The sequence below is a fragment of the Lampetra fluviatilis genome, chromosome 17, assembly GCF_964198595.1.
Source record: "Lampetra fluviatilis chromosome 17, kcLamFluv1.1, whole genome shotgun sequence".
In the NCBI taxonomy this organism is placed as follows: domain Eukaryota; kingdom Metazoa; phylum Chordata; class Hyperoartia; order Petromyzontiformes; family Petromyzontidae; genus Lampetra; species Lampetra fluviatilis.
The window spans coordinates 8832278-8858854 of NC_136291.1; the positions used below are offsets into that span (position 1 = coordinate 8832278).

Consider the following 26577-nt stretch of genomic DNA (forward strand, 5'->3'; position numbering starts at 1 on the left):
GGTTTGCCTCCTGTGCCGCGTCTATCATCTCACTTACAATAGGAGTACGTTGGCGTGCACCCATTGATCTCCCCGCCCTCTCCCTCCCCCCGTCCCCTCCCCCTCCTCTCTATATTTAAGGGACCGTCACAGAAACGACCATCTCTTTGTGCCGATTTGTGTCCTCTCTCTGTGTGCCGTTGTGATGTCTGTCTGCTTGTATGTCTGTCTATAGTTTTCTAGTTAGATTTTTGTTGCTCACACAGCCGATTTGTGTCCTCTCTCTGTGTGCCGTTGTGATGTCTGTCTGCTTGTATGTCTGTCTATAGTTTTCTAGTTAGATATTTGTTGCTCACACTTAAAATTCTAACTTAGCAAATTTTGAAACACGTAGTCAACCAGGCCATGCGTTAATTGTGTGTTAACCGACTCTCTGTGTTGTATTACATCACATTTCAATATTTTACTAGGTTATTTAATTTCCGTGTGCCTGTATACTCCTCTCTATGTGTGCCGTTGTGATGTCTGTCTGCTTGTATGTCGGTCTATAGTTTTCTAGTTAGATTTTTGTTGCTATTTCTTTTATGCCTGATGATGATTGCTTGTGTTGCAATCGAAACGGTAATGTGTTGTTTTATTTTGATTTATTATTTTATTTTTAGACGTGACTTAACCGAAAAGAACCAAAGAATAATTCCTGCAGTCACGAAAGCTCCCAAATTAAGATTGAACCACTTCTACGGGGAAGTTTTAAACTTATCCTTTTTTCTTTCTGGCTATTTGTTCTCTCTGCCTGTGTCCTCTCCTTGAAATTTCACACTTAAAATTCTAACTTAGCCAATTTTGAAACACGTAATAAACCAGGCTATGCGTTAATTGTGTGTTAACCGACTTTCTGTGTTGTATTACATCACATTTCGATAATTTACTAGGTTATTTAATTTTCGTGTGCTTGTCTCCTAATTTTCAGGCTTGCCTCCCGTGCCGCGTTTGTCCTAATTTTCAGGTTTGCCTCCTGTGCCGCGTCTATCATCTCACTTACAATAGGAGTACGTTGGCGTGCACCCATTGATCTCCCCGCCCTCTCCCTCCCCCCGTCCCCTCCCCCTCCTCTCTATATTTAAGGGACCGTCACAGAAACGACCATCTCTTTGTGCCGATTTGTGTCCTCTCTCTGTGTGCCGTTGTGATGTCTGTCTGCTTGTATGTCTGTCTATAGTTTTCTAGTTAGATTTTTGTTGCTCACACAGCCGATTTGTGTCCTCTCTCTGTGTGCCGTTGTGATGTCTGTCTGCTTGTATGTCTGTCTATAGTTTTCTAGTTAGATATTTGTTGCTCACACTTAAAATTCTAACTTAGCAAATTTTGAAACACGTAGTCAACCAGGCCATGCGTTAATTGTGTGTTAACCGACTCTCTGTGTTGTATTACATCACATTTCAATATTTTACTAGGTTATTTAATTTTCGTGTGCCTGTATACTCCTCTCTATGTGTGCCGTTGTGATGTCTGTCTGCTTGTATGTCGGTCTATAGTTTTCTAGTTAGATTTTTGTTGCTATTTCTTTTATGCCTGATGATGATTGCTTGTGTTGCAATCGAAACGGTAATGTGTTGTTTTATTTTGATTTATTATTTTATTTTTAGACGTGACTTAACCGAAAAGAACCAAAGAATAATTCCTGCAGTCACGAAAGCTCCCAAATTAAGATTCGTAGTAGCAGCAGCATTGCTATTGGCAATGCTCCACCCTCTGTGTGTCTATGTTGTGTGTCTCTCTCTGTGTGTCTCTGTGTTGTCTCTCTCTCTCTCTCTGCTTGTGTGTCTGTCTGTGTGTGTCCCCGTGTCTGTGTTTTGTCTCTCTCTCAAATCTTTGGAAGAACGTAATCAACCAGGTAAGGTGCTGACTGTTGTGTTAGCCGACTCTCTGTGTTGTATTGCATTGTGTTTCTAAGTTCACTAGGTTTGTTTCCTACCTGATGACGATTGCTTGTGTTGCAATCGAAACGTCGTATTCTATTATGTAATTCATTTTCTTACTACGTGACTTTACCGAAAGAACCAAAGAGTAATGCTACAGTGTTAATATATATTGTTAATGTAGTATTTCCATCATCTTCATCTATCATCATCTCAATGTATTATTAGGACCACTGTCATTGTTGTCATTCTGATGATAATCAGCTTCATTTATAATTTGTATTAGCATCACGATTGTCATCTTTATTGTCGTCTCCAACAACATCTTCATCATTGTCATCATAGTTTTATTTAGCTAGAACCAAGCCACCTTTGCCTCAGCGCAACCGAAAGCGACAATTACCAGATCAGCATTCATACCACGGTTGACTAATAGGGAGCCAATCCATTGACCGCACCCAGACATCAATCAGTTTCCCATTATATCTGTACCAGACGGAATTTCCTCTGGTACAACCATGGAAAGTGTGTCAAAAGTGTAGGGGCCAGAGAACATCCCTGTCAGACACCAAGATGAACAGGAAATTACTCTGACTCCTGGCCATATAGCTTTACCCAAGCCTGCCCACCATCATGAAGGTCCTCGATAATTAGGATCAGGGACCCGGAAAGCATGAAGAATAACCCAAAACCCAGACCTATTGATTTTATACTAGGCTTACTAAAGCAGAGATGTAGGTCCCGTTGAAATTCCCTACATCTCTGCAGGAGCAGACGGACAAAGAATTTGGCGTCTGTGCAGGACTGCCCCGGTCTGAAACCACATTGGGGCTCTGTAAGTCTCTCCTCAGCGTGCCTGCTAATGCGATGTTAAATACTCCTTGCCAGGACCTTTCCTTGCACACTTAAGGATGGAGATGTCCTGGTAGTTATTGCAATTAGTGCAGTCCCCCTTCTTGAAAATGGGGAACACCAGGGCATGATGCCCATCGGGAAGCCTACAAACAATCGTCACCCTCCCTCAACAGATTGTTGGAGAGGTTATCACTAAAGAGGGAAGAGCAATTGTACCACAGAGTGGAATGTGTGTGTGTCCGTGTGTGAGACAGAGATCGGTGGTGTAGCGGTTAGCGTGCTGCACTACGAACCCAGCGACCCGAGTTCGATTCCTGCGATTGGTCAACGCCAGTAACGATTATCTGAACTGGTCAGGGGCCTCCCCTAGGTAGACTCAGCCTCAAATGAGTACCTGGCACGGTGTGTCAGCATCGCCACTGGGGAGACAAATGCTACCGGGCGTGGTGTTGGCCACCCTCCCCCTCGTGTGCCACAGTGCCCGGCCTTCATAGGTGCACGCGAACAGCCACGTGCCCCAACAGTCTGTTCAGGCTAAACCAGAGCCTGATTGGTCAGTTCTGCGCATCAGTGGGTTGGACGCGTGCTGACATCAACCGCGTATGGTGCACACACTCCTGGCCACTGATTGGCAGCGGGGGGGGGGGGGGTCGTGGCTCCACTCATTTCAACCGTTTAAAAAAACACATCGGAATATCCATTTTGGATCAAATCCTTCTGACACCAGAATTGCACGATGAAAAAAAAGTGAGAAAGCACACTCGCACGAATCATTGCCCGGTGAGTTATGCCATGTGTATATTTTTTTCGCGGTTTTCTCAGGAAAGCAATTAGTTATAACTTCAGGGAAGCGCGGGCAAGCTAGCCGCAGCGGATTGCCACCGCTCAATCTGAGAAAAACCGTCCAAGTTAATTTGTTTGTGAGCTCTGGATGTCGGTGGGCACTGTGTCGGAGTTCACGGCAAATTATTCACACTGGGTGTAGCCAATGGAATTATCCAGGGGGTTCATGCTGACTTTTTGTAATCATACTGACAGACAATTTAAAGCCAATATAACCATGCATGCAGTCGTCACTTTCCTTGGTTGGAAACACCGAGTAATGGAAAAAAAATTGTTACTCTCAAACAATGCGTTTGTTTTGTATATACAACTATAGACTAGTTTATTTAAACTATATATATAAAAAACTAATTTTACCAGGGTCGGTCCACTGAGCTATATAGCTATTTTTGAGAAGCAACCTGGCCACAAATGACAGCTCAACGTAGTGACTTTTCACGTGGACATTTATAGCGGCCAAATAGTCGAAACGCGCGTTTCTAAATGTGGGAGGGAAAACCAGAGTATCCTGGAGAAAAATCCACGTGACCATTAGGGGAACATGCAGACTACAAATATACAGGCGGCAGGATCGGTATCGAACCTACAACCTCCTGTATACCAGGTGAGGCAGTTAACAACTCACCACTGTGGTGCCCAATCACGTGTCTTTAAAAAGAACAACTAAGTTAATTTACATCATTAGACCTCCTTAGCCAGTACCAAAATATAATAATAGGGTGTTTCCCCTTTTTTCTGGCAACAAAACTAAAACCTTTTTACAAGGATTCATGTCTGCATTAACCACAATACTTGCAGTCAAGATGCAAACACAAACACACTATGATAATATATGCATTGTCCTTGAAACTGATTAGTCCACACCAAGGGATGGCTTTCTTTTGAGCCTCGACCCAATTGGTGTTCGACCAGAGGACGCCAAAAGGTGTACAGCTCGAAAACAATGCATTATCAAAGTATTATTATATTTTGGTACTGGCAAAGGAGGTCTAATGACGTAGATGCTCACCCCGAGCCCTCATTACTTTGATAGTAAATTGTCTTTGAGCTGTACACCTTTTGGCGTCCTCTGGTCGAACACCAATTGGGTCGAGGCTCAAAAGAAAGCCGTCCCTTGGTGTGGACTAATCAGTTTCAAGGGCAATGCATATATTATCATAGTGTGTTTTTGTTTCCATTTTGACTGAAAGTATTGTGGTTAATGCAGACATGAATCCTTGTAAAAAGGTTTCAGTTTTGTTGCCAGAAAAAAGGGGAAACACCCTATTATTATAACTAAGTAAATTGGCAAGACATTACTTGGACTTACTTTTATAAGATGCACCCTATATTCGTTGTATATGTGCTTAGCAGTGCTTCGAGGAGTTTAGTTCATTAATTTGGCGCCTGATAAATTAAACTTATTTTAAAAATACAAATTCGTTTTCCAATGTTCTCACTTAAAAAAAATCATACTGGCCCCGAACTCAACAACCATGGTTACCAAAACCACAGTTTGTAAATTGGCTCTCGCCACGAGAGCCCAGTGACAAAACGGTTTGCAGTTTTAACCATTCATGTGTGGATTAGCTGTAGTCCTCAAGACTCCCTGTAGCCAACAGAGTGATGTGTCATAATTCATGTAAGCTTTAACTATAGTCACGTATTTTACAACAACAACAACAAAAACGCGAGGCCAAGTAACGCTTTAACAAAGGTGGACAAATGCACAAATTACACGTAAATAAAAAATATACTTTCCCAGATATGTCTAAAACTACAAAAGGAATACATATCTAAACATACCAATGAAGAAATTAAGGTTTGTGATCAATTATGTATCGTGCATAAAATAGAAATATATGATAACAATAGTACAGATGCACTTCTTATTAACACAAACATCATTAAATATGAATACAACGCACATGGCTATATATACAACACACGTATGGTACGCAGCGTACACGCGCAGACCTGCTGTGTAATCTATGCTATTGTTTGTATTTTACCAGGTAAGGCCTACTGAGCTATTAAACTCTTTTTAGAAGCGACCTGGCCACAAACGATAGCTCAACGAAGTGGCTTATCACGTGGAAATGTATCGCAGCCAAATACTCTAAACGCGTGTTTCTAAACGTGGAGCAAAAACTGGAAGGACCTGGAGAAAAATCCGCGCGGGAGAACACACAAACTCCAAATACAGGGTGTTTCAAAATGATGGACCCAATTTCAAAGATATAGCGATTTCAAATCGGGCCCATCGTTTTGAAACACCCAGTATATAGACGTCAGATCACGGTGGCCCTCGCCACCGTGATCAGTGTTGGTTGGTGAAGGGGTGGCCCAGGAGGTATTTGGCAGCGGGCTATCGCGTTGCTGCCTTTCTCGTCCATCTGTGGTTCCTCCTCGCGCCTCTGAATCGTTCTATCTCTCTTCACGAGTGAGCGAATACGGTGCACCACGTGACAAGTTGAAATTTTTATTATATACTCTTTGGTTCTTTCGGTAAAATATATGTTATTTTTTGTTTTATTTTATTTATTTTATATCGGTAAAGTACGTGCCTTTACCGAAAGAACAAAAGAGTATGGGTTCTTGCAGTCACGAAAGCTTCAAATCATCATCATTATTATCTAGCTCTTAATAATAATATTCAGCCCTATGTCAATCCATTGCTGGATGAAGGCCTCTCCATGCCGTGTTCGAGCACGGGGATGCATGTTTCACACACTCTGGGTCGGTGTGGCAGAGTAAAGGGAGGGCAGGACGAGTTCAAACATCGTTTGCCACCAAGGCCGTTATTATAATATTATTAATTATAATATTCAAATATGCTCAAAATGTCCCCCCCAATATATTGCTATAAAATAGATTCATGTTAATATGATTGTGGTTATGGTTGTACTTTATTAATCCCTAATCTCTTGCCATTACATACAATGAAACAAGAAAAGGTAAAAAAAAACAATGTAATACAATACACTATTAGACATTATTGTAAAAAATAAATAAAAAGTCCATTCTATGTGTTAGTTTTTTTATATTTTAGGCAGGAAATTCGTTTTAAAATTTAGATTTTTTTATTTTCTGGGGGGGGGGGGGTACCCCCAGACCCCCTGGAAGATTTGGTCCCCCCCCCCCCAATGTTGACTCCATGGCTACGACCTTGCTTGCCACCGATGTTTGCCATGGCTGGGTCTCACACTCAACTCGCTCGGGTTCATAGCGCAGTGAGATTAGACGCCCCCCCCTCACTTCCTCACCCTGTGCCGCAGTATATCACACGATCTATATTGAACGTACAACAATAATGGTAAAGTATTGCGCTTAGAGCCACAGGCAATTGCTGTCTTTGTCAGAGCAGCGCTGCTAAATTCCCGTTTCTAAAGCTATTTATTTTAACATATCATTTGTCCCCGTGTTGTATCTCTAATAGAACTCGTTATAATTGCTTGCAATAATTTATGTCTGGCCGTTGATCATTGCACTATATCCGCCCCCCCCCATTGTTAAAGCTATTGCGAATTACTGTGCAGTGCATTTCATCCACATCAGCTTTGCAGTCTTACTGTTGGCAGACGAAACAGAGTAAAATCCTTTTTCAACTAAACAGCTCAGGAGGGTCATTCAATGCTTGCCTGTGAGACGGACAGTTGATTGAAATTGGCTCTCGCCTCAATCATTTTCCCCATGCTTTCCATGGAGATGCTCTCGTTCAGGGGACGACACCCCACGGCTCTGAAGAATCATGCGGCTCTTTAAGGACTCCGTCGGAACGTTGTTTATCAACGGACCGCCGTCCCGTGGTGTACGGTGTTTTTTTCTGCAATATTTTGCTGTCTTTTCTTGGATTTTCTGTTTGCACTTAGTCACATATTCACTTGAAGATGTTTTTTGTTCATGTTTTAGTGTTTTGTTTGTTGCGGTTGCACCCGATTCAAGAGCCGAATGGCTCACAGGGCTATACCTAATAAATGAACTTGAACTTGAACACGCATTGCGGCTCTTGAAATATTTTTTTTTAATCACCGAAGTCGAATAAAAATGCTCTTGTTGTTTTGGTTTGCGGACCCCCCTGCCCTCGCTGGAGATACTTGCATCTGTTTGTCGACGGCAATAATGACGGCTGCACACGTATTATTGATAAAGGTACAACCCTTAAATTGCTTTCTCATGCCACTGCTGCTGGAATCACTTCCACTACAGGGAGCTCCGGAGAGAGCTCTGAAGAGCTCCCTCTAGACTATATTTGGCCTACTCTTTCACGCCAGTCAGGATGTTTTGAAAGAGGTGGAAGCACCCCCTCTGCAAGACGAACCGTGCGTGAAATTTAGCAGCGAAAAAATCCCTCTGGCAAACGGGCCCAACGACGAAGCCTCCGTTTTGTCACGGGATATCTCTGTGCACAGACAAATGTGCACGGCAGCGTGCAAACGCACGTACCGCACGGGCACGTGATGCACGTGCCCGTGTGAGCTCAGACTCAGGCTCTAATGCACAATGCGATACAAAGACCGGTATTCACCACACAATTGTTTTATATATAGACAATCATGTTTAGGCTGCCACGGTGGCGACATGTTAACGACCTCGCCTGGTATGTAGGAAGTCGTGGATTTCATACCGACCCCGATATTTTTATATTTGGAGTTTGCAAATATATCTCTCCGTGGTCGTGTGGATTTTTCTCTGAGTCCTCTGTTTTTTTCCTCCACGTTTAGAAACATGCGTTTTGAGCATTTGGTTGCTATAAAATTTCCACGTGCTAACCTACTTTGTTGAGCAGTCATTTGTGGCCATGTCGCTTCTGAAACAGAGCTATATAGCTCAGGAGGCGTTACCTGGTAAAAATAAAAATAATAGCTTAATAGTTTTCTGATATATATAAAAAAAATAACACTCCAAGCCTTTCTTTACCAATCTTACCCAAAAAAAACCAGACCTGAATTGTACACTGAGTGGTAAGTTTTGCAGCGATGCGAAAGTTATTTTGTAGTTTCAGTGAAATACATGAAGCCATCCTTGGATGGATAGAGAGATGAACGGCCAGGAAGATTGATGTAATATTTTAGAGGCATAGCAATAAGTGGCCTTCATAACAACTCTACAATACAGCCAAATACACAGAGTTGCAGGGATCTTCTTTACTTTCTCATCAGCGGTAAGTGTTGCTGAGAATAAGTAACACATCAGGCTGTATTCTGTAAAAGCTTCTTTGTGTGTGTTTAGTTTGTTGATCCCCCCCCCCGAACCTCCGATAAGCACGGTTGGCTACGTAACGGTGCGAAAGAAGTTCAACACGCACACATACAAACATACTCAGCGCAAAGCAGTGTGGTTGCAACGCAGTGCTTATGCAGAGCGGGTTGAGCGCCTGGTATTTTGGGACAGATTTGAGGTCACACTCTTTGATCTCTGGGTCAAAAGAATGGATGTCTCTCGTCAATTATATGAGGCATACATCATTTAGTGTGTGTCTGTTTGCTTTGTCATTATGATAAAAAATGAACGCAAAGGGAGAATTGATTTTAAGCCAAATTCTAAAATGTATTTAATAATGCAAGGCTGATGCAATTCAACGTTAGCGACATAATAGAATACATAAATAATCACACACCGCACAAACAATTGTCCTGTGAATTTTCAACTACACGTTTAGTTAATTAGGAATTCACACTTGGTGATCAAAAGTCTGGCCTGACAGGGAACTCAAACGCTAACGTTAATTACGTTGTTATTCGCACATAATTTCTCTGAAGTCTACTTGAGATGCAATTCACCTGTTCCGTACATATTTCAAGACATTATTACCCACAGTAGTGGCATAGGAAGAGCCCAGAAACCACAGAACCCGAGGACTCTCACCCCTCACGCTCAATTATAAGAAATGCAGCTCTGCGGACTCCATGGCCAATGGGTAGAGTGACCAGAAGCAAATGTTCCTTAGATTTTGTTTTTCTCAAAATTTTCATCTCAGTTGTGAGGCCAATCTCATGGCGGGTGAGTGCTGTAGGCATGGGCGGAGTTTGGGGGCAACGCCCCCCCCACCCCCAAACTGGACACCTTTATTAATGTATTTTAAATAGTTTGTGATTAAGATGAAATATTAATTAATGATATGCACTCGCGATTCCTCATGTGAGGGACAAAGCAAATCCCTGCCCCCCCCTCCCCCACATTCCGCCTATGGCTGTAGATATTATGAGAAAAACGAAGGTCGTATTGGGTAGGACACGTGTGCAGGAGGAAGCAGGAGCACCAGTTGCCCAGACGAGGCATGGAATGGTCTCCATGAGTCTGGCGAACAAGGGCGAGAGGACCTAAGGCCAGATGGTGGGCAAAGGTCTCTGTGCAGCCATCCTCCACCATTGGGGCCTTCGTGACAAGCCAGACCGCAGCCGCGGGACGACACAAACCATGTTGTTCATGACGATCCACTCAGGTGAGTGGAGGCCCACGAGGACTGCGCACGGCCACCGAGGACTTCCACCGCATGGGCTCGGCGATTACGCACTCGCTGATTGAATACATCATATCTCGTTCTGGGCTCAGCCTGGGCAAAACTACGTCGTTTAGTCGAGGAAGGAAACTCCGTGGTGTTGTTCTGGAAAGTAGTCATGATCAGTTTAAAGTTGGGCTATTCGATTATTTAAGTAATCAATCCCTCCACTGATTCAAAGGTTTAACTCTCCAACTCAAAAAGAGACGGATAAAACAATAGTCTCTTCTGTACGTGCGTGTGCCGCTGGTCGGGAGGTAATGGGCGGGTCTTGGTAATGTCATCTGCATCAGTAGCGTCATGATGGCTGTGGCTTTTGTAGGGTTTTGGCGGTGGTGGGAGGAGGGGGGACACACTGCTAATTTTAAAAGGGACCCGAGTAAACGAGTTAATTATATTGTTCAGTTCAATAATCAACTTAATTGATGAATCATCCCAGCTCCAGGGGAGTTTGTCGAGCGCCAGCTGCCATGGGAACAAAGGCCCATGTTGGCGCCGCGGTGGCCAGATGTTAATTCCCTTGCCTGGTGTGCAGGAAGTCGTGGGTTCAATCCCAACCCTGACGCCTGCACATTTGCAGTTTGTGTGTTCTCGCCGTGGTCGTGTGGATTTTTCTCCGAATCCTCCGGTTTTTCCCACCACATTTAGAATCAACGTACGTTCAGAGTAGAAATAATAATAACACTCTATCTTCTTGGTTCTTTCGGTAAAGTCACGTAGAAGGGAAATAATAAAATAATACAAATTAAACATAATACAATAATTCTCACGACGTTTCGGCCACAACGCAAGCAGCCGTCCTCAGGTGAAGAACAGGTCTGTCGGAAAGACAGCGTCTGAATGAGCACCACCAGGCTTCTCAGCGTATATTTAAGCTGGGTTGGAGGGGGAAGGGCGCCTTGACAAAGGAATATGCATTTTAAGAGGAATTTAGCATATTTATGGGAAATGCAGATATGGGTTTAGTCACTACTTGTGGAATGCGTAGGAGGTGGGGGGGGTTTCAAAAAGTTAAATCGAAAAATAACACTCTAATCACCTTCCAGATTGCACTGTTTTCAAAATTCTTCACGAGCGAGCTCCTGTGATTTCAGTTTACTCCCCTGCCCGGGTTCTCTGTCCATCTTCTCTCGGTTTTCCCTCCACCCCAAACATAAAACGTAAACCCACTGGTGGACGAGCTTTCTCAAGCGCAGCCCCTGCAGTCTGGAATACCCTCCCGCTGCACATACGACAAATCAACTCCATCGTAGTATTCAAATCTAAACTAAATGCCGTTTTATTCATCCAGGAATATGGAGAAAAAAAATAGGTAATCATATTTTTTGGGGTCTTTCGGTAAAGTCACGTAGATAGGTTCAAAGAAAATAACAAAAAAACTACGACGTTTAAATGACAACACAAGCGATCGTCATCAGATCACTTGTGTTGTAATCGAAACGTCGTCGTTTTTTGTAATTTTTTTGTTATTTTATTTGAACCTATCAACGTGATTTTACCGAAAGACCCAAAGAATATGAATTCCTGCATTCACGAAAGCTTCAAGTCAAGAATAGGTAATCACTTTTTGGACTGATTGATATAAACGAGTCGTAACTTTCCACCACTCCACCGCCTCTCTTGTGACGGTTTCCTGGCTTTGTTGGGAAGTTGGGGGATTGTGGGTCTGGGATGTTGACACCTTGTGGACCCATTTCTTTGTTGCGATCACTTTTTGTTGTTGTTGTTGTTGTTGTTTGTGCACTTTGTTTCGATTTCCATTTCTTATTTTTGTATTATTTTTTTATTTTGCTTGGTCGTAGGGTTTTCATTTTGCTTGGTAGTGGCTGTGTATGGGATTTGGTCCTCATATATAAGTAATGTACAGCGTTGTGGGACGCTATTGGCGTGAATGACGCTATATAAAATGAAAGTATTAAAAAAAAGTTTAGTTTTACGCCCTGCGGCCAAACACGGCATCAGCAGAGAGAGCCGGCATGGTTTCCACTGCTCGTGGTAAGGTCACCCCCCCCCCACGCCTCCCCCCCCACCTGCAGATCGATATTGTTTTTGATACAACCGATAATTTTTTACAAAAGAAATGAAAAAAACCAGCGTGAATGAAATTATATAATGCGAGAAAACATACGCTGAATGTTATTTTTTCACCCGTACGGAGTCCGATTAAAAAAAACCTTGAAAATGTTAGAAATATATTCTTGGTTCTTTTGGTAAAGTCACGTAGAAGGGAAATAATATATAATATAATAAAAATAAAACAATAAAATTCTCACGACGTTTCGATTGCAACACAAGCAATCATCATCACCTGATGATGATTGCTTGTGTTGCAATTGAGAATTTTATTGTTTTATTTTTATTATTTCCCTTCTACTTGACTTTACCGAAACAACCAACAATATGAATCCCAGCAGTCACGAAAGCTTTAAATCGAAATGTTGGAAATATCTTCACCCCTGGAAAGTTGCTACATCCGCATGTGCTCACAGCAAAAACGACTTCACTGTCACGAGAAGGATTGGTCTTCCCTGCTGGTGATTCTTTAACTTAATGGGAGCCAGGTCTGTTAAGTATGGATTTTCTCCAAATATCTGTCTTTCATATTTCTTATTTTTTTTCATTTAACACAAAAACAATACGATTCAATGACCTGTAAAAAAATTACTTTTGTAATATGTCTTTAAAATAAAATAAAAAACTGAACAGACATCAATTGTTGTTGAAACATATCCTCTTTGTCAGACCAAACTCGTTTTAACCGTCTGTGATATTTCCCAACAATACACTTAAAGGATTGTGTGCTCTAAACTAGGATCATTTTCCGAAATGTCGCCTTTTTTACTTTTAAGGCCAGAGTGTTATTGAGGAATGTGTTAAATACTCCAAAAATAATTTGTCCTCAAATAATTAAAAACAACTCCTGAAAATGAGACTGGAGACTCAGTTGTGGCTATTATTTATAAGATTAAAAAAATAATTAATCTGTGTGCAGTAAAATGTTATCATCACGTTCTTTCAGCACCAGATTAGCCTAGAGGAGACAATCCCCAAATTCTTAGAAAACGATCACAATGTAAAATTCAAACTTACGACCTCCTCCATGCCTGCAAGCTAGCCAACTGTGCTGTTTAATTTACTAGCAACAGTAAATAGATTGCAGCAGTGGGGGGGGGGGGGGAGAGCGCCACAACCGACAACAGAATCCGCAAGAGCGAGCGTGTGTCATGGATTTAATGGAGAAATATGTACACCTTCCCAAAGAGATCGTGGCATTTTAGTGAGCGAGCTAAACGTGTGACGACGACGACATTGCCTCTTCTGAGGTCACTCGGGGCCGTGATGGGGCCAATTGAGATGTATGCATTTATCCTCGACCAAAAGATTTGTTTTGCAACCGAGCCAGGGAAGGTCAGTGGCAGCTGGTGGTGTTCAGTCTGACTGCGCTATCAATTGTAATGGGTTATTAGTTTTACCAATTAGAAGCTGTTAAGGTGGCAAGAATTCGGTTGTGCACCCATTAATGCCACTTGGGAAGGCCTCCCTAATTATTTAATTTGAAAATCGCTCCGCTGCATTGTTGTTGTAATAACGCTGCTCATGAAAAAAACATCATGCATACACTGCATACTGTTATCTGTTATGGTGTACAATTGAACAATATATACGCGTACTCTTTGTCTATATTTTACACTGTAATTTATGCTTTCTACATAATGTGACAAGTTGTATGAGGTTATATGTCCATTGAATGATCCGCAATATACTTATTCCGTGTTTCATCATTATAATAAACATACCAGTTTAAATATATATGAATCCTGTTTTATGCAGGGTGATGACCTATCCAAGCACAATCCAGGCTCAAAGCCCACTTAGCTTCTAATATCTGACGAAACGTTTAAATCTATATTGAAAACTCATTTTTTTTAGAACTGATTTGATGTGTTTAGTTTATTGTCCTTCCCCCGCACCTCCAAGTTGCGTGATTGGCCACGTATGGTGCGAAAGAAGTTCAACATACACACACACATCCAGATCAACCAGAGTTTGCATGCGTTGCTAGAGGCTGCTGCGAGGCTACGGTGCAGGCAGATAGGCCAGGGCAGCAAAATCCATTGTTGTACTGTGCTACGTCCCCATGTCTATGCTCCGTGCCCTCAACAAACCCGCACTGACCATCATGGTGAAGTTTTGGTCAAATATGTCTCATGACCCGGGCGGCGTGGGGAAGCCATCATCCAGCAGTGGATTAACAAAGGGGCTGGGTATGTACATATACAATCGACTCAACTATGTATATTATTTACTGCACACTTTACGTGCAATGTTTCATGGAATGCTTGCAGGTAATATAAGATCTCTGGTGTGTTCATTTTGAGCATTATTTTACAGTATATGGAATTGCAGCGCATACATATTACACTGTACACAACCGGCAAAGTAATAACAATGTTTTACCACCTTCTCAATAAGCTTAAGATCCCGCAATCAATCACATACGTTTGGGGCTCTCGAAACATCGCTGGAAAATAAACATTAAACAGAAATCAATGGTCACTTTGCTGCAGACAAATGAAAAGGATATGCATGACATTTTTTTTGTGAAACTGGGTCAACCTCAGTACACAAAATGTTGCCAAGTCTACAATGCACCCACGTCCTGCATCTGTCACCGTCGTCCTAAAAATGATACATCAAAGCCATCTTTGTGAAATCAGTTCTTTGCATTCCAATTAATATTGGCTGGCAGACACTTAATTTAATATTTTTTTTTAGGGCATACTTTAAGCTGAATCATACATCAAGCTGACGAATGAACTTGGGTGACCGGGCTCTCAATTAAGTTGGTGCATTTATCTGAAACTAACTATATATATAAACAATTATTACCATTATGCACTTGCGCGACATCCCATCACAGGTATGGCAAGGATCGCCAAGGGGAACGAAAATTCATCAACGGCGCGATTGTCCTATAGACACGTTTGGCACTTGCCTAAAATGCAGCAGTCAAAATTGTCAATATTTCACAGCAATATCTAAAAGGTTCATAATTCATGTTATCCATAAATAAGTAATGTTGGGATGCAGCGCCGATGGAGAGAAAGAAAACTTGGAAATAAAAAATATATTCATCGCACAGAGCTAAGTATGCACTGAACAAGTGTGTCAATTTTGTGTGGCATGTATGTCCTATACATGTAACAATGTGTGTGTATGTATGTATGCACGAAATTACGTGAAAATGTTAAACATAATTTACTTGAGTCATCATTAACACAAAAACATGTCTGAAGGAGGACCATTTTACCCAAGATGCGAACTTTACATCAACAATTTAAACAGAATATCAGTTACGAGACGAAACTCTGTCAATTATAATTTTGATGAAGTATTTTCAATATTTTCATTCTGTCCTTTCACAACCACCATCGCGACCACCAACAAAGTCCTTGGAATGCATGTCTGGATGGATGCATGTGTCAATCTATGCGGGGAGCAGTGGCGTAGTGGTTAGCGCGCTGCACTATGAACCCAGCGACCCGAGTTCGATAATTACCGCTCACGGCCAACATCAGTAATGATTAATTATCTGCAACGGTTCCGGGCCTCGCCTAGGTCGAAACAAGTACCTGGTGCGGTGTGTAAACATCGACCCGAAGGAGACAAAAGGCGGCTGGGCGTGGTGCTGGCCACCCACCCCCTCATGTGGCATGCCAGCCTTCATAAGTCCTTGCAAACAGCACTTGCCCCAAAACTATGTTGAGGTTATACGAGGGACTTTTGCCTTGGCAGCAGTGGCTTAGTGGTTAGCGCACCGTGACATCGGATCAATTGTCAGCCATAGGTAACGTCAGTGGCGAGTGATATCTGAACCGTTTCTGGGCTTCCCCTGGGTCGACTCAGCCTTAAATGAGTACATGATACGGTGCGGATAAGTCAGCTCTGGAGAGGCAAAGGTTGCCAGGTGGGATAATGGTCACACCACCCACTTTGTGCGCCATGCTGTTCTTCGAAGATGCTCGCCAACGGCACTTGACTCAAAAGTCTGTAAAATGCTACCCAGGGAACATTTATCTTTGTATAAGTGATATTTACAAAACCTCAGAGAACGCTGTCGTGAAGCATTCCAAGTAATACAAAAACAGTTTGCTCTTTATCTCTACTTAAATATTGTTTTCTGTGTTGATGCCCCACGGTTTTGAGAGGGCACCTGCCAATAACATCTGGTAAACCAGCAGTGTTTATTTAGCATGCCTGACTCCTTGATGCTGTCAGCAGGGGCCACTGCTGCACAACGCATTGACTCTGCTGCAATACTCACGTAACCCGCACGGACCAGCGTGGTGAAGTATGGCAGCATGACCCCCGTGACTCGGATGGTGCAGGGAAGCCCTTCATCTAGCAGTGGTTTGACAGCAGGGCTGCACGTGTATGCTATGCACTCTATGTGCGTTGTATATATATATGAACACGTTCCTTGTATTATTATTTGGTTCTTTCGGTAAAGTCACGTAGAAAGAAAAAATAATAGCATACGATGTTTCGATTGCAACACAAGCAATTATCATCAGGTACAAATGAAAGAGAAAACAAACCTAGGAAACTTAGAAATATAATGCAATACAACACAGAGAGTCGGCTAACATAACAGTCAACACCCTACCTGGTTGATTACGTTCTTCCAAAGATTGATAAATTTGAGAGAGAGACAAAACACAGACAGGGAGACACATAGACAGACACATAAGCAGAGAGAGATGACACAGACACACACAGAGAGAGACACACGCATAGGCATACAGAGAAACAACGCCTCTGTATGCATATTTAATGATGTTTGTGTTTATAATTATTTCAGCTGAACTATTGTGAAAATGTATTGTATTTAATGCACGATAAATAATTGATGACAACCCTTAATTTCCTCACTCTTACATTTAAATATGTATTAATTTTGCTGTTTATATATTTAATAAACTATATGTTTATTCACGTTGCTTATATGCATTTTCTCATTCGATCCACAAGCTATAGCCTCTATTAAGTTATTATTTACACCTGTGCACGGTAAAAAGAAAAACCTTATTTATAGCGTCGCTGAATTGTGCATTATACCCCGTACTGAAGACGCCATAATGAAGACACACTCCTCCTAACCATTGTAGATTTCACTTGCTGAGATTTGCAATTTCTACCCGAGAGAAAAGACAAAAAACAACCCTTGCATTTCAATTTTAATGAGGGACGATGAAAGTAAATGCCGCACCGAATCCTATGCCTTCACCATACTACGCACTTTGCCAATTTGGCAGGACACATCCAGCATGAAACGTGGATTTAATTCCCATGCTACTTAACATCAATAGAAACAAAAATCACGAGCTTTACTTACACCCCGCTTAATTCAATTGAACCTTCATTTATATAAAGTGGATGGTCCTTTGAGATCTAAAACAGAAAAATGTAAGCGAAGCATGAAAAACTGTTGACGAGCAGGATAACTTTTAAGCTACATTTCCTTCAAGATTATTTGAACACGGTGTAAAACGTGAACTCCGAGACAAGCCGACGGTAGAATGTTTGCACAAACGCAGTCGCAGGATCATTAATATCCACGTCGTTCCCCTGGTATAGCGGTGCATTTTATACATTCTCTAGGGAACTGATGGGCAGCCGCAGACACAACACCATCGACCCTGTGCAGAGTGGTTCAACAGCGAGCACGAAGGTTATCCCGGCCACCCCCTCCAAAAGTCACCCACTTTATAGCAGCCAATCTGTCGGTGACTATGTGCGTGGGCTGTAACATAAATGTCGTGAAACTGCCTTCCACGTACGGCGTGGCGCTGCCGTGCCCTGACTTGCCAGGATCTGGCAGTAAGGCTAGTGGAGGTAATCTCCATCTGCGCTGGGATAGTGTGCTCCCCCCCAAACTCTCACACGTGGGTTTTCTCCGCGCACATCGGGTTTCTTTCCACATGTGTAATGGTCGAAAATAACCCCAAGGCAACGTGCAGCCTAAACGGCTCTTCAAAAATAAGCCAAGGTCTCTGATTGCGGGAAAGAGGCCTTCACAGAGATTGGTCAGGAGGCAGGCTTTTGAAGTGATTGCAGGAAAAGTTTTAAAGGAGAATAGGTGGAAAACAAAGTGGAACCCAGAGGCGACGGTTTGCATACGTTAGAAAGAACGGACAGGGATTGACTAAGGGAAATAGGGTGAGGGATATATGAGGGGAGAGCACGAGGAGTGGGGAGGTTCGGAGGAAGATACAAGCTGGAAGACACCAAAGAAGCCTAGAGTCCCTTATTGTGTATTTCTATAATAGGGTTACTGATGGTGTCGACTCAATAAAAGTGCCTCTTCTTATTTACTGTCGTCAGAGTCATTACACATGTATGAACACTCGTTAATTGGCTGAAAACATCTTGATATACAGAGGACCGCAGGGCTTGGGCAATTGTTGGCACCAGGTCACCCATCGCCTGGCTGCCTTCCCACTTGTCTGTGGTTTTATTATCTTACCTTCACGTAATATATATATATAAAACGCCTTGACCCAAGGTGCTTTACAGAGACTTAAGAACGGTACACATGAATGTAATGGTGGAGATGAGGCGAATACAATGGATGAGAGGAAATAATGGGCAAATCTGCGATGCGTGAATTAGCTATGAGAGCAAATGGCGATGATGAATGGATTGGATGGATGGGGAATGAGTGGGAGCCATGGAAAAGGGAGCAGGAACGGCAGTGGTGGTTATGAGGAGGAGATTAAGTGGGCTGTGGGGTGAGCTATGGGAAAAAAGTGAGTTTAGAGGGCGGTGTGGAAACTATTGAGCGAACGTGATTGCTTAATGTGGAGAGGAAGTTTGTTCCAATCAATCCTAATGAAAAGCTGTTCACTTTACAAATGTGTGTAAGTATGTAATTTAACTATTTAAGGGACTGCATTAAGAAGTTGTGTAGAAACAGGAATAGGATGAAATATTCAAATATTATTGAACTAGTTAAAACTGCTGTACATATATTTGCAGAAAGGGTAAAAGTGCAGCCTTGTAATTTCTTGCTGGCGGAAGGGCCTCCGCTAGAGGCAGCTCTGGAGAGGCCATCCAAAGCGCATTTTTTGGCCCAATTTTCCACACTGATCAGACATCTTGGAAAACGAAAAGATGTTTAAATGACTTCACATTTTACGCAGTGGCAATTCTACAGCACGGACAAAAAAGGCAGGCAAAAAAAATCATCAAAAAGATGCCCATATAGGTTAGTCAGCGTTGTTGAAATCAACAGTCAATTTGTTTCAACATTTGGCCCAAATAAAAAAGTATCAAAAATGTGTATTTCTTGCTCAAATGAGCATTGAGGTGGAATTTCAGCCAGTATGAAAATTCCATATCCCTATTGTGGGGGATATGTCCATAGGACAGCCACTTAACTTCCCCCACAAAGTCTACTAATTATATTAACAACCAGAGGTATGATGGGCTGAGTCAACCTCCAAACAGCATTTAAGCTAACAACCTCCAGATTATCTGTACAGGCATCCTCAGCTCCACCACTGAGGATGCAAGGTTATTGTGCGGGCAAACAAAAAATTACCTGAAACAATGAAATAATTGAGCCACCTTGGCAGAGTGAACCTGAAGCGGGGGGGGGCGGGGGGGCTACCTTCAACGGGAATCCAGCAGCTCATCGGTGCCACCGGTGGGTGCCTTACCTATGACGCGGTAGACAGAGACGAAGATGAGCGTGAGCAGTATGAAGGCGGTGTTCCAGGTCCACTTGTGGGTGTCCACGGCCGAGATGCCCAGGAACATGAAGATGATTGTCTCGGCGCCACTCGCCAGCATCTTCATGGTGAACTTGATGGTCGTCTGTGACTGCACCGAAATGTTGGCATCCACGTACTTCTTGCAGCAGATCCCACAGAACGTGATGCTGCGCAACGGGGGAGAGCGGACAGAGTGTGTGCTTACGTCACCTGCAGACGGAGATGCCACGCGACACCGAGATAAATACCCAGGTACTCCATTGGAACCTCCTTTGCCAGTGCGCCGTTTGACGTCATCTGGTCCAAACACCATTTGAGACTAGCTTTTTTTAGAGCCTGTCTCGGGTGTGGACCAATCAATTTCAAGGACAGTGCATGCATTATTAGAGTTGTGTTTTTTGTTTGCATTCCGACCGCAGGTATTCTGGTCAATGCAAACATGACTCCTTGTAAAAAGGGTGTCAGTTTTGTTGCCAGATAAAAGGGTAAAAAAACAATTACCCAGGTACTCTCTGTCAGCAGTCAAATTCTGCATGGGTGATAACCTATGTAAACAGACGTCCGTCCTGTGTCTCCACAAACAAATGTAGAATTTCTTAGTCATTGGCTTATTGACTTTCCAGCAGCATCTATTCAATCAAGCAACTTCGAGAATGGTTTTGACCTCCTGGGCCTCATCAGCCAAGTCAGGCTTGTTGAACAAATTCTGCGGGGTTGCCAGATGTTCTTGGCAAGAGGGCTCCGTCCAAACGACGGGGCCCTGTTCAACGCAATAAAGCAATATGCATGGGTTAGGTGACACTGGGCGACTGACTGGACCTTGATGGAAATGTTTTGTGACTTTTTTGCCCAAATCCATTCCATTGATGCTTCAGATATCTCTCGATGAGATGAAGAATACACTTGGAAATGTTTGCAGTGAAGCCAGTGTGTCAAATAATAGCCTGGGGAAACAATACTTCATAGGACTTCTTTGATTTTAGTTTTTAAGTGGCCTTTTTATCTTTACACAATAGGTGGTGCATTTCCTGACAAGCTCTGCTAGAATGTAAGAGCAGTGCATGCCATTCAAACCAGAATTGGGATTTTAGCCAAGCAAAGTATAAAACCAAACTTCATATGGTGGAGTTTTATGTGGTCATTTGTGGCTGTGTTGAGACAATCCACATGCAACTCACTTTGAGAAGCGGCTTGAATCATGGGTGGCTTTCCAGATTCAAAACCAGGACCTCAGTGGTTCCAGCCCGGAACACTGACCTCTGAGACACTTGGCCACCTGTCCTTGGTAGAACTGTAACTGTGTCAATGACCAATGACCAGGAATCATTGCGCTGTTTTTAGTTGAAGGAGGCATGGGCAATACGTGAAGCCAGAGATACAAAAAACTAAACTCGTTTTTTTAATATACCAGGTATTGTCCACTGAGCTCTACAACCCTTTTTCATAAGCGACCTGGTCACAAATGATAACTCAACAAAGTAGTGTATCAAGTGGAAATGTATAGCAGCCAAATACTCGAAAACTAATGTTGTATGATTATTTACTTATTTATAATGCTGACACACTATCTCGTTCAGAATGTAAATTTGGTTTCAATGGCTACATAATACATTGTTCTCTTTTTTTGCATCATATATTTGGGAATACAATTTCAAACACTTGGAACTAGAGGTGACAATCCTACTCGCATGCCGATAACAATGCTGGGGTGTTAAAACTTCACGAAAATAAGAACTGTGGGTTTTGAATGTTCCACAAAAATCACTCGAAGTTGCTGCAAAATCATCATGAACGCCGTACAATTTGGCCGAGTACAAAATGTGCCAGAGACAAAGGCTAATCAGATGTAAACAACAGGAAAAAAACAGCGATAATAACTATCATTATTACATTTCCACAAGAAAATTATTCTGCCCCATCACCATTACCCCCAGCGAAGCCATTCTTTCCACATGACTCTTGATGCTAACGTTTAATCATTTCACTCGCATGTCTGACAGTAGTTGGGACACATATATACGTCTATAACCAAAAAAAGTATCCTACAAATCTTCATGGATGTGCTGGAAAATTATGATATAGTCGTGGTTTGAAGAATTTGCTGGCCAGCTTCTCACAAAATGTGCTCGGCTATAGCAGGCGAACCACTCACGGACACAGCGGCTGGGGACGCGTGTGCGTGCATGCGCACATACGCGCCAAACCCCACGCTTTGTGGCACTGCAAACACTGGAATTTTAAAGTAGCTCTTGCTGACACGAACCTCTGCTCGTTACATCTGAATTTTTTACTGGCACAGTGGCACGTGTGGTAGGCAACGCCTTCGGTCTGGTGCTATGCACGGGGTTTGGGGATCGTGAAAGCACACTGAGTCAGACTATACGAAACACGATGGGGATCATCGATGCCTGCTCACCTGACAGGCACTCACTTCCTTGTTGCTTCTGTGAGCCGGATGGCACTGAAACCGCTACTCCCCCTTCCTAATTCAAGGCACTACTCCCCTAAATGGGACCGAGCTGAGTGGGAATTCACAGGGTTCTCAAGTGGGCACCCCCTTGTACGCAGCATGGACGGGTGGTGCTTTTTTCTGTAGGATTGTATTGTTTATGTATGTGATGTTTAGATTTGTGTCCAATGAAGTTTAGGTGTATCTTGTAATTTTATTGTTTGTTGCGGTTGCACCCAAATCAAGAGCCGAATGGCTCACAGGATAAATCCTAATAAATGAAACTGAAAACTGAAACCTTCGCCGGTGTTTCGTCGATTAGCCCACCACTACACCTCAGGTGGGATCGACGGCAGAACCAGCATCCTGGAACTACCCCCTCGGTCCGCCACTCGACTCAGCCCTGCCCCTCCCTGCTGCCTGTGTGGGCTCTGCCATCGCTCGTTCCTCTTCAGCCAGAGCCAACGGGATGCTGCTTCTGCCCGCTTGCCGACGTCGGCCACCACCTCCTTCCTTGCCACCCCCTCGATGCGGAGCAGCCCCCCAGGGCTCTCCGGAGTGATCGTCCTGCGAAGCCCCTGCAGCCGACCTCAACTGGTAGGTCCCAGGCTCTCCTATAGTCGACTAACCTATATGGGCATCTTTTTTATTATTTTCCTACGTGGGTTGTCTCTTAGCATTCCGGTTTCATCCAACGTGGAATTTGTTTTTAAATAAACCGCTGGAAAATTCTTGGAATGAATTATACAATCCGAATTGTAACTCGTTGCATTATGTAACATATGATTGCCTATTTGCACAGGAATACTACTTTCCAGTAGGGTCCATCATTGGGATGTTTTGCCACGCACCAATTCCATTGTAATTGTAGCTACCGGAGGAAACGAGAGAACCCAGAAGAAATCCAGGCAGGACAGGGGGAGAACAAACAGGCCCCAGACAGAATGACACCCGAGTCAGGAATCGAAACCAGCTCCATCTTGCTGTGAGGTACAAGTATAATCACTCTGTCACGCTGTTGCCCACATGAGAAATAATATTTTTGAATTGAAAATGGCCAAGAGCTGCACATTCCTTGCTAATATTTCTGACTCTCCATCTTATCAAAAATCGACCACCTTATTTAAAATTGGCATGTAACAATGCATCAATTAATCTGTCAAAATCCATTCCTTCACTCTCAAATTCACGAATCAAGTCGTGCGATCGAGAATTGATTATTGATGATTCATATTTACACACATGAGTGGCAGAGCGGTGTCACGGGGGTTGACGCACTCTGCTATGAACTCGGCGACCCGAGTACAATTCCAGCCCATGGGAGGCCACCAGTGGTGAGTGTTATCTGAACCCTCCACCAACCCGCACTGACCAGCGTGGTGAAGTACGGTCAAACAACACCCACAACCGACATGATGCGGGGAGGCCTCCTTCCAACTAAGGATAGACATCGGGTGAAATGTTTTTTTATACGCAAATAATGTGCCAATGCTACATTTATGGCACGAACACACAAAAACAACTGCACTTAATAATACAAAGCAAAATGACAAACGAGACGGTAATATTACACTTTAAACATACCAAAGCCTAAGTCACGAATTTTTTATAATGACAATAAACATTTCTGGGGAAGGCTGGAGGGCACTGAATCATGGGCAATCACAATCACTGAGAGTTTAATTGCCCTTGCAACACAGTCGGTTCAACGGTTGTTGACTTCACAGCCCACAGAACCGGCGCGTGGGTGCGTCGCGCTGCTGCTGCTGCTGTGATGCTACTGCTGCTGTGATGCTACTGCTGCTGTGATGCTACTGCTGCTGTGATGCTACTGCTGCTATGTTGCTACTGCTGCTGTGATGCTGCTGCTGCTGCTGCTGTGATGCTACTGCTGCTGTGTTGCTACTGCTGCTGTGTTGCTGCTGCTGCTGCTGTGATGCTGCTGTGTTGCTGCTGCTGCTGCTGTGATGCTGCTGTGATGCTACTGCTGCTGTGATGCTACTGCTGCTGTGTTGCTACTGCTGCTGTGATGCTGCTGCTGCTGTGATGCTACTGCTGCTGTGATGCTGCTGCTGTGATGCTACTGCTGCTGTGTTGCTACTGCAGCTGTGATGCTACTGCTGCTGTGATGCTACTGCTGCTGTGTTGCTACTGCTGCTGTGATGCTGCTGCTGCTGCTGCTGTGATGCTACTGCTGCTGTGTTGCTACTGCTGCTGTGATGGTGCTGCTGTGCTGCTCACGCGAGGATGGCGGAGAGCGAGAGCATCTCGGCGGAGAGGTAGGCGAGGTAGGCGAAGAGGAAGACGAAGCCCGGCTCGATGGCGTGCACGTGCTTGGTGCAGCGCGTGACGAGCGACAGCATGAAGGCGAACACGACCCCGACCGCCGTGCCGCCCAGGCTCACCACGAGGAAAGAGGCTGCGCCACCGCCACACGGAGACAAAGATCGCCCTCACCACCACCACACTGCCCGTGCAGTACACGCAGGGCTTGTCTGGGGCAAGCGTCGTTAGAGAGCACCTATTAAGGCACCTGTTCATCCTAGCAGTGGCTTTTGGCTCGCCGTCGAACAAAGACGGTTGCCGCATCGCGCGCTTTCAAATGCGCTTCTGCGGCCGTCTGGAACCATCTTCCTTGTGATAGTAGGAAGCCACGGGAGCTGTGAACTTTTTGCATTTAGTTTGTCGTCCTTCCCCCGCGCATCCGTTTAGCCTCCGATGACCACTACGCTACTGCTCCACCACCACGCTCCTGTTCTTAATCAACCACATCACCATGGTCACACAAACCCGCACAATTTCACGGCCGCAAAAACCACGTCATCACAAATCAAACGTATAACGACTACGCATCAGCGACAAGATGCTGCCCTGGCTGCAACGGGCAGTTGGAACGGACTTGAGATCCAGCGGTTGCAAGTTCGATCTCCAGGTGCGGCAGTTGAAACAATGGGGCCCTTTTCTTAACCCCCCCCCACCCTTTACCCTACCAAGCAGGTCGCACGTGGTAGGGTAAAGTGTGGGTATAGCTCTTGCCACCTATTTCAGGACGCTTGGCCAGTGTGGAAGAGTAGGCCAAGTACCCTTTAGAGGGATTCTCCAGAGCTCCCGCTCATGGAAGACCCTGCGAGAAGTTGCATGACTGCCCTTTTGTAGGTCAGCGGACTCAGCGGCGTAGTTAGCGAGTGTGCAGGTGGTGCAACTGCGCCAGGACCCACGGGGCTAGGAGGGAGGGGGGCGTGGAGGGGGTTCAGGGGGCCCTAATTAATTCCTTGCACCAGGGCCTGTGCCAACCATGCCGGGGCACTGAGCCGACTCGTTATAAATTAACACGGCAGTTTCTGATGGTTACTTTCTCCGCTTGCGCACTGCACAACGGCCTGTATGAATCAGCAACGCCGTTTCGAAACGGTGATTTACTACCAGCCAGCTATACCAGCTACCGTGCACGGTACCCCCAAAACGCCACGACTGCGAAGTCGTTCTTCAAATTGATAGGGCACAACCTCATACTGGGAGCCACGTGACTGGTCAAGGCACACACAGAGACCCACGCACATACACGTGGCCCAGTTTAACATATGGTATATGTGTGTTAAAAGCCATTCGTTGTTTCCAGAAATTGTAAAATTCCACCATCAATGGCCAAAGAATCTCTCTTCTGCAGATATTGCAGCTTTAAAATTAACCTGAATGGAGAATGAATGAGAAATTTCCTTAATAGTGTACAAGCCTGATGGTGCCATAACTCTGAGGCAGACACTGCAATAAAGGTGCCAAGACTGATTAATCAGTGTACTCGATAATTACCGCCTTCAACTGTTCAGTGCACCCTGGTTTTTGATAAAATAATGCAAAAAAAAGCGTGAACTTAAAACATAGGCTTTCGTAAGCCAACACAGCGAGCCATATATGTGTGTGGGTTAGGGCACGGGGTAGTGTTATGCTGATTGATTGATAAAGCCCGTGATAACAATATTCGTTTAAACATTATTACTTGGCCTAACCCAAAAACTGAATATGGATCAATAACGCCCGCACCCCTGCCAATCCACTGCAGGATGACGGCCTCCCTACAAAGCGTTTGACCGTACTTCTCCACTCGGGACTCCTTCTGATTCACAGATTACTTGCGGGGTTGATTGAGCGGAGGCTCCCAGGAGAGCTTCGGATATGGCTCGCCACTCGAAGTTTATCGCCGTGGGCGGGAATCCGGCGCGCTCAACCACCACCCCCAGCCGTCCCGGTGTGTGTATTCATAGCAAGCTGCATGGG

At 44.0% G+C, this 26577-nt stretch overlaps 1 protein-coding gene across 2 annotated transcripts in view; it reads right to left on the reverse strand.

Annotated features, from left to right (window-relative positions):
* LOC144936907 (sodium/hydrogen exchanger 3-like) overlaps positions 1-26577 on the reverse strand; it is a 127416-nt gene that overhangs the window by 48106 nt on the left and 52733 nt on the right. For both annotated transcript variants that reach the window (XM_078864122.1, XM_078864121.1), the window contains exons 5-6: positions 24544-24721; positions 19800-20020 (exon numbers count right to left, since the gene is read on the reverse strand). In XM_078864122.1, coding sequence (XP_078720248.1) covers positions 19800-20020; positions 24544-24721 — 399 coding nt within the window. The remainder of the gene's footprint in view (positions 1-19799; positions 20021-24543; positions 24722-26577) is intronic.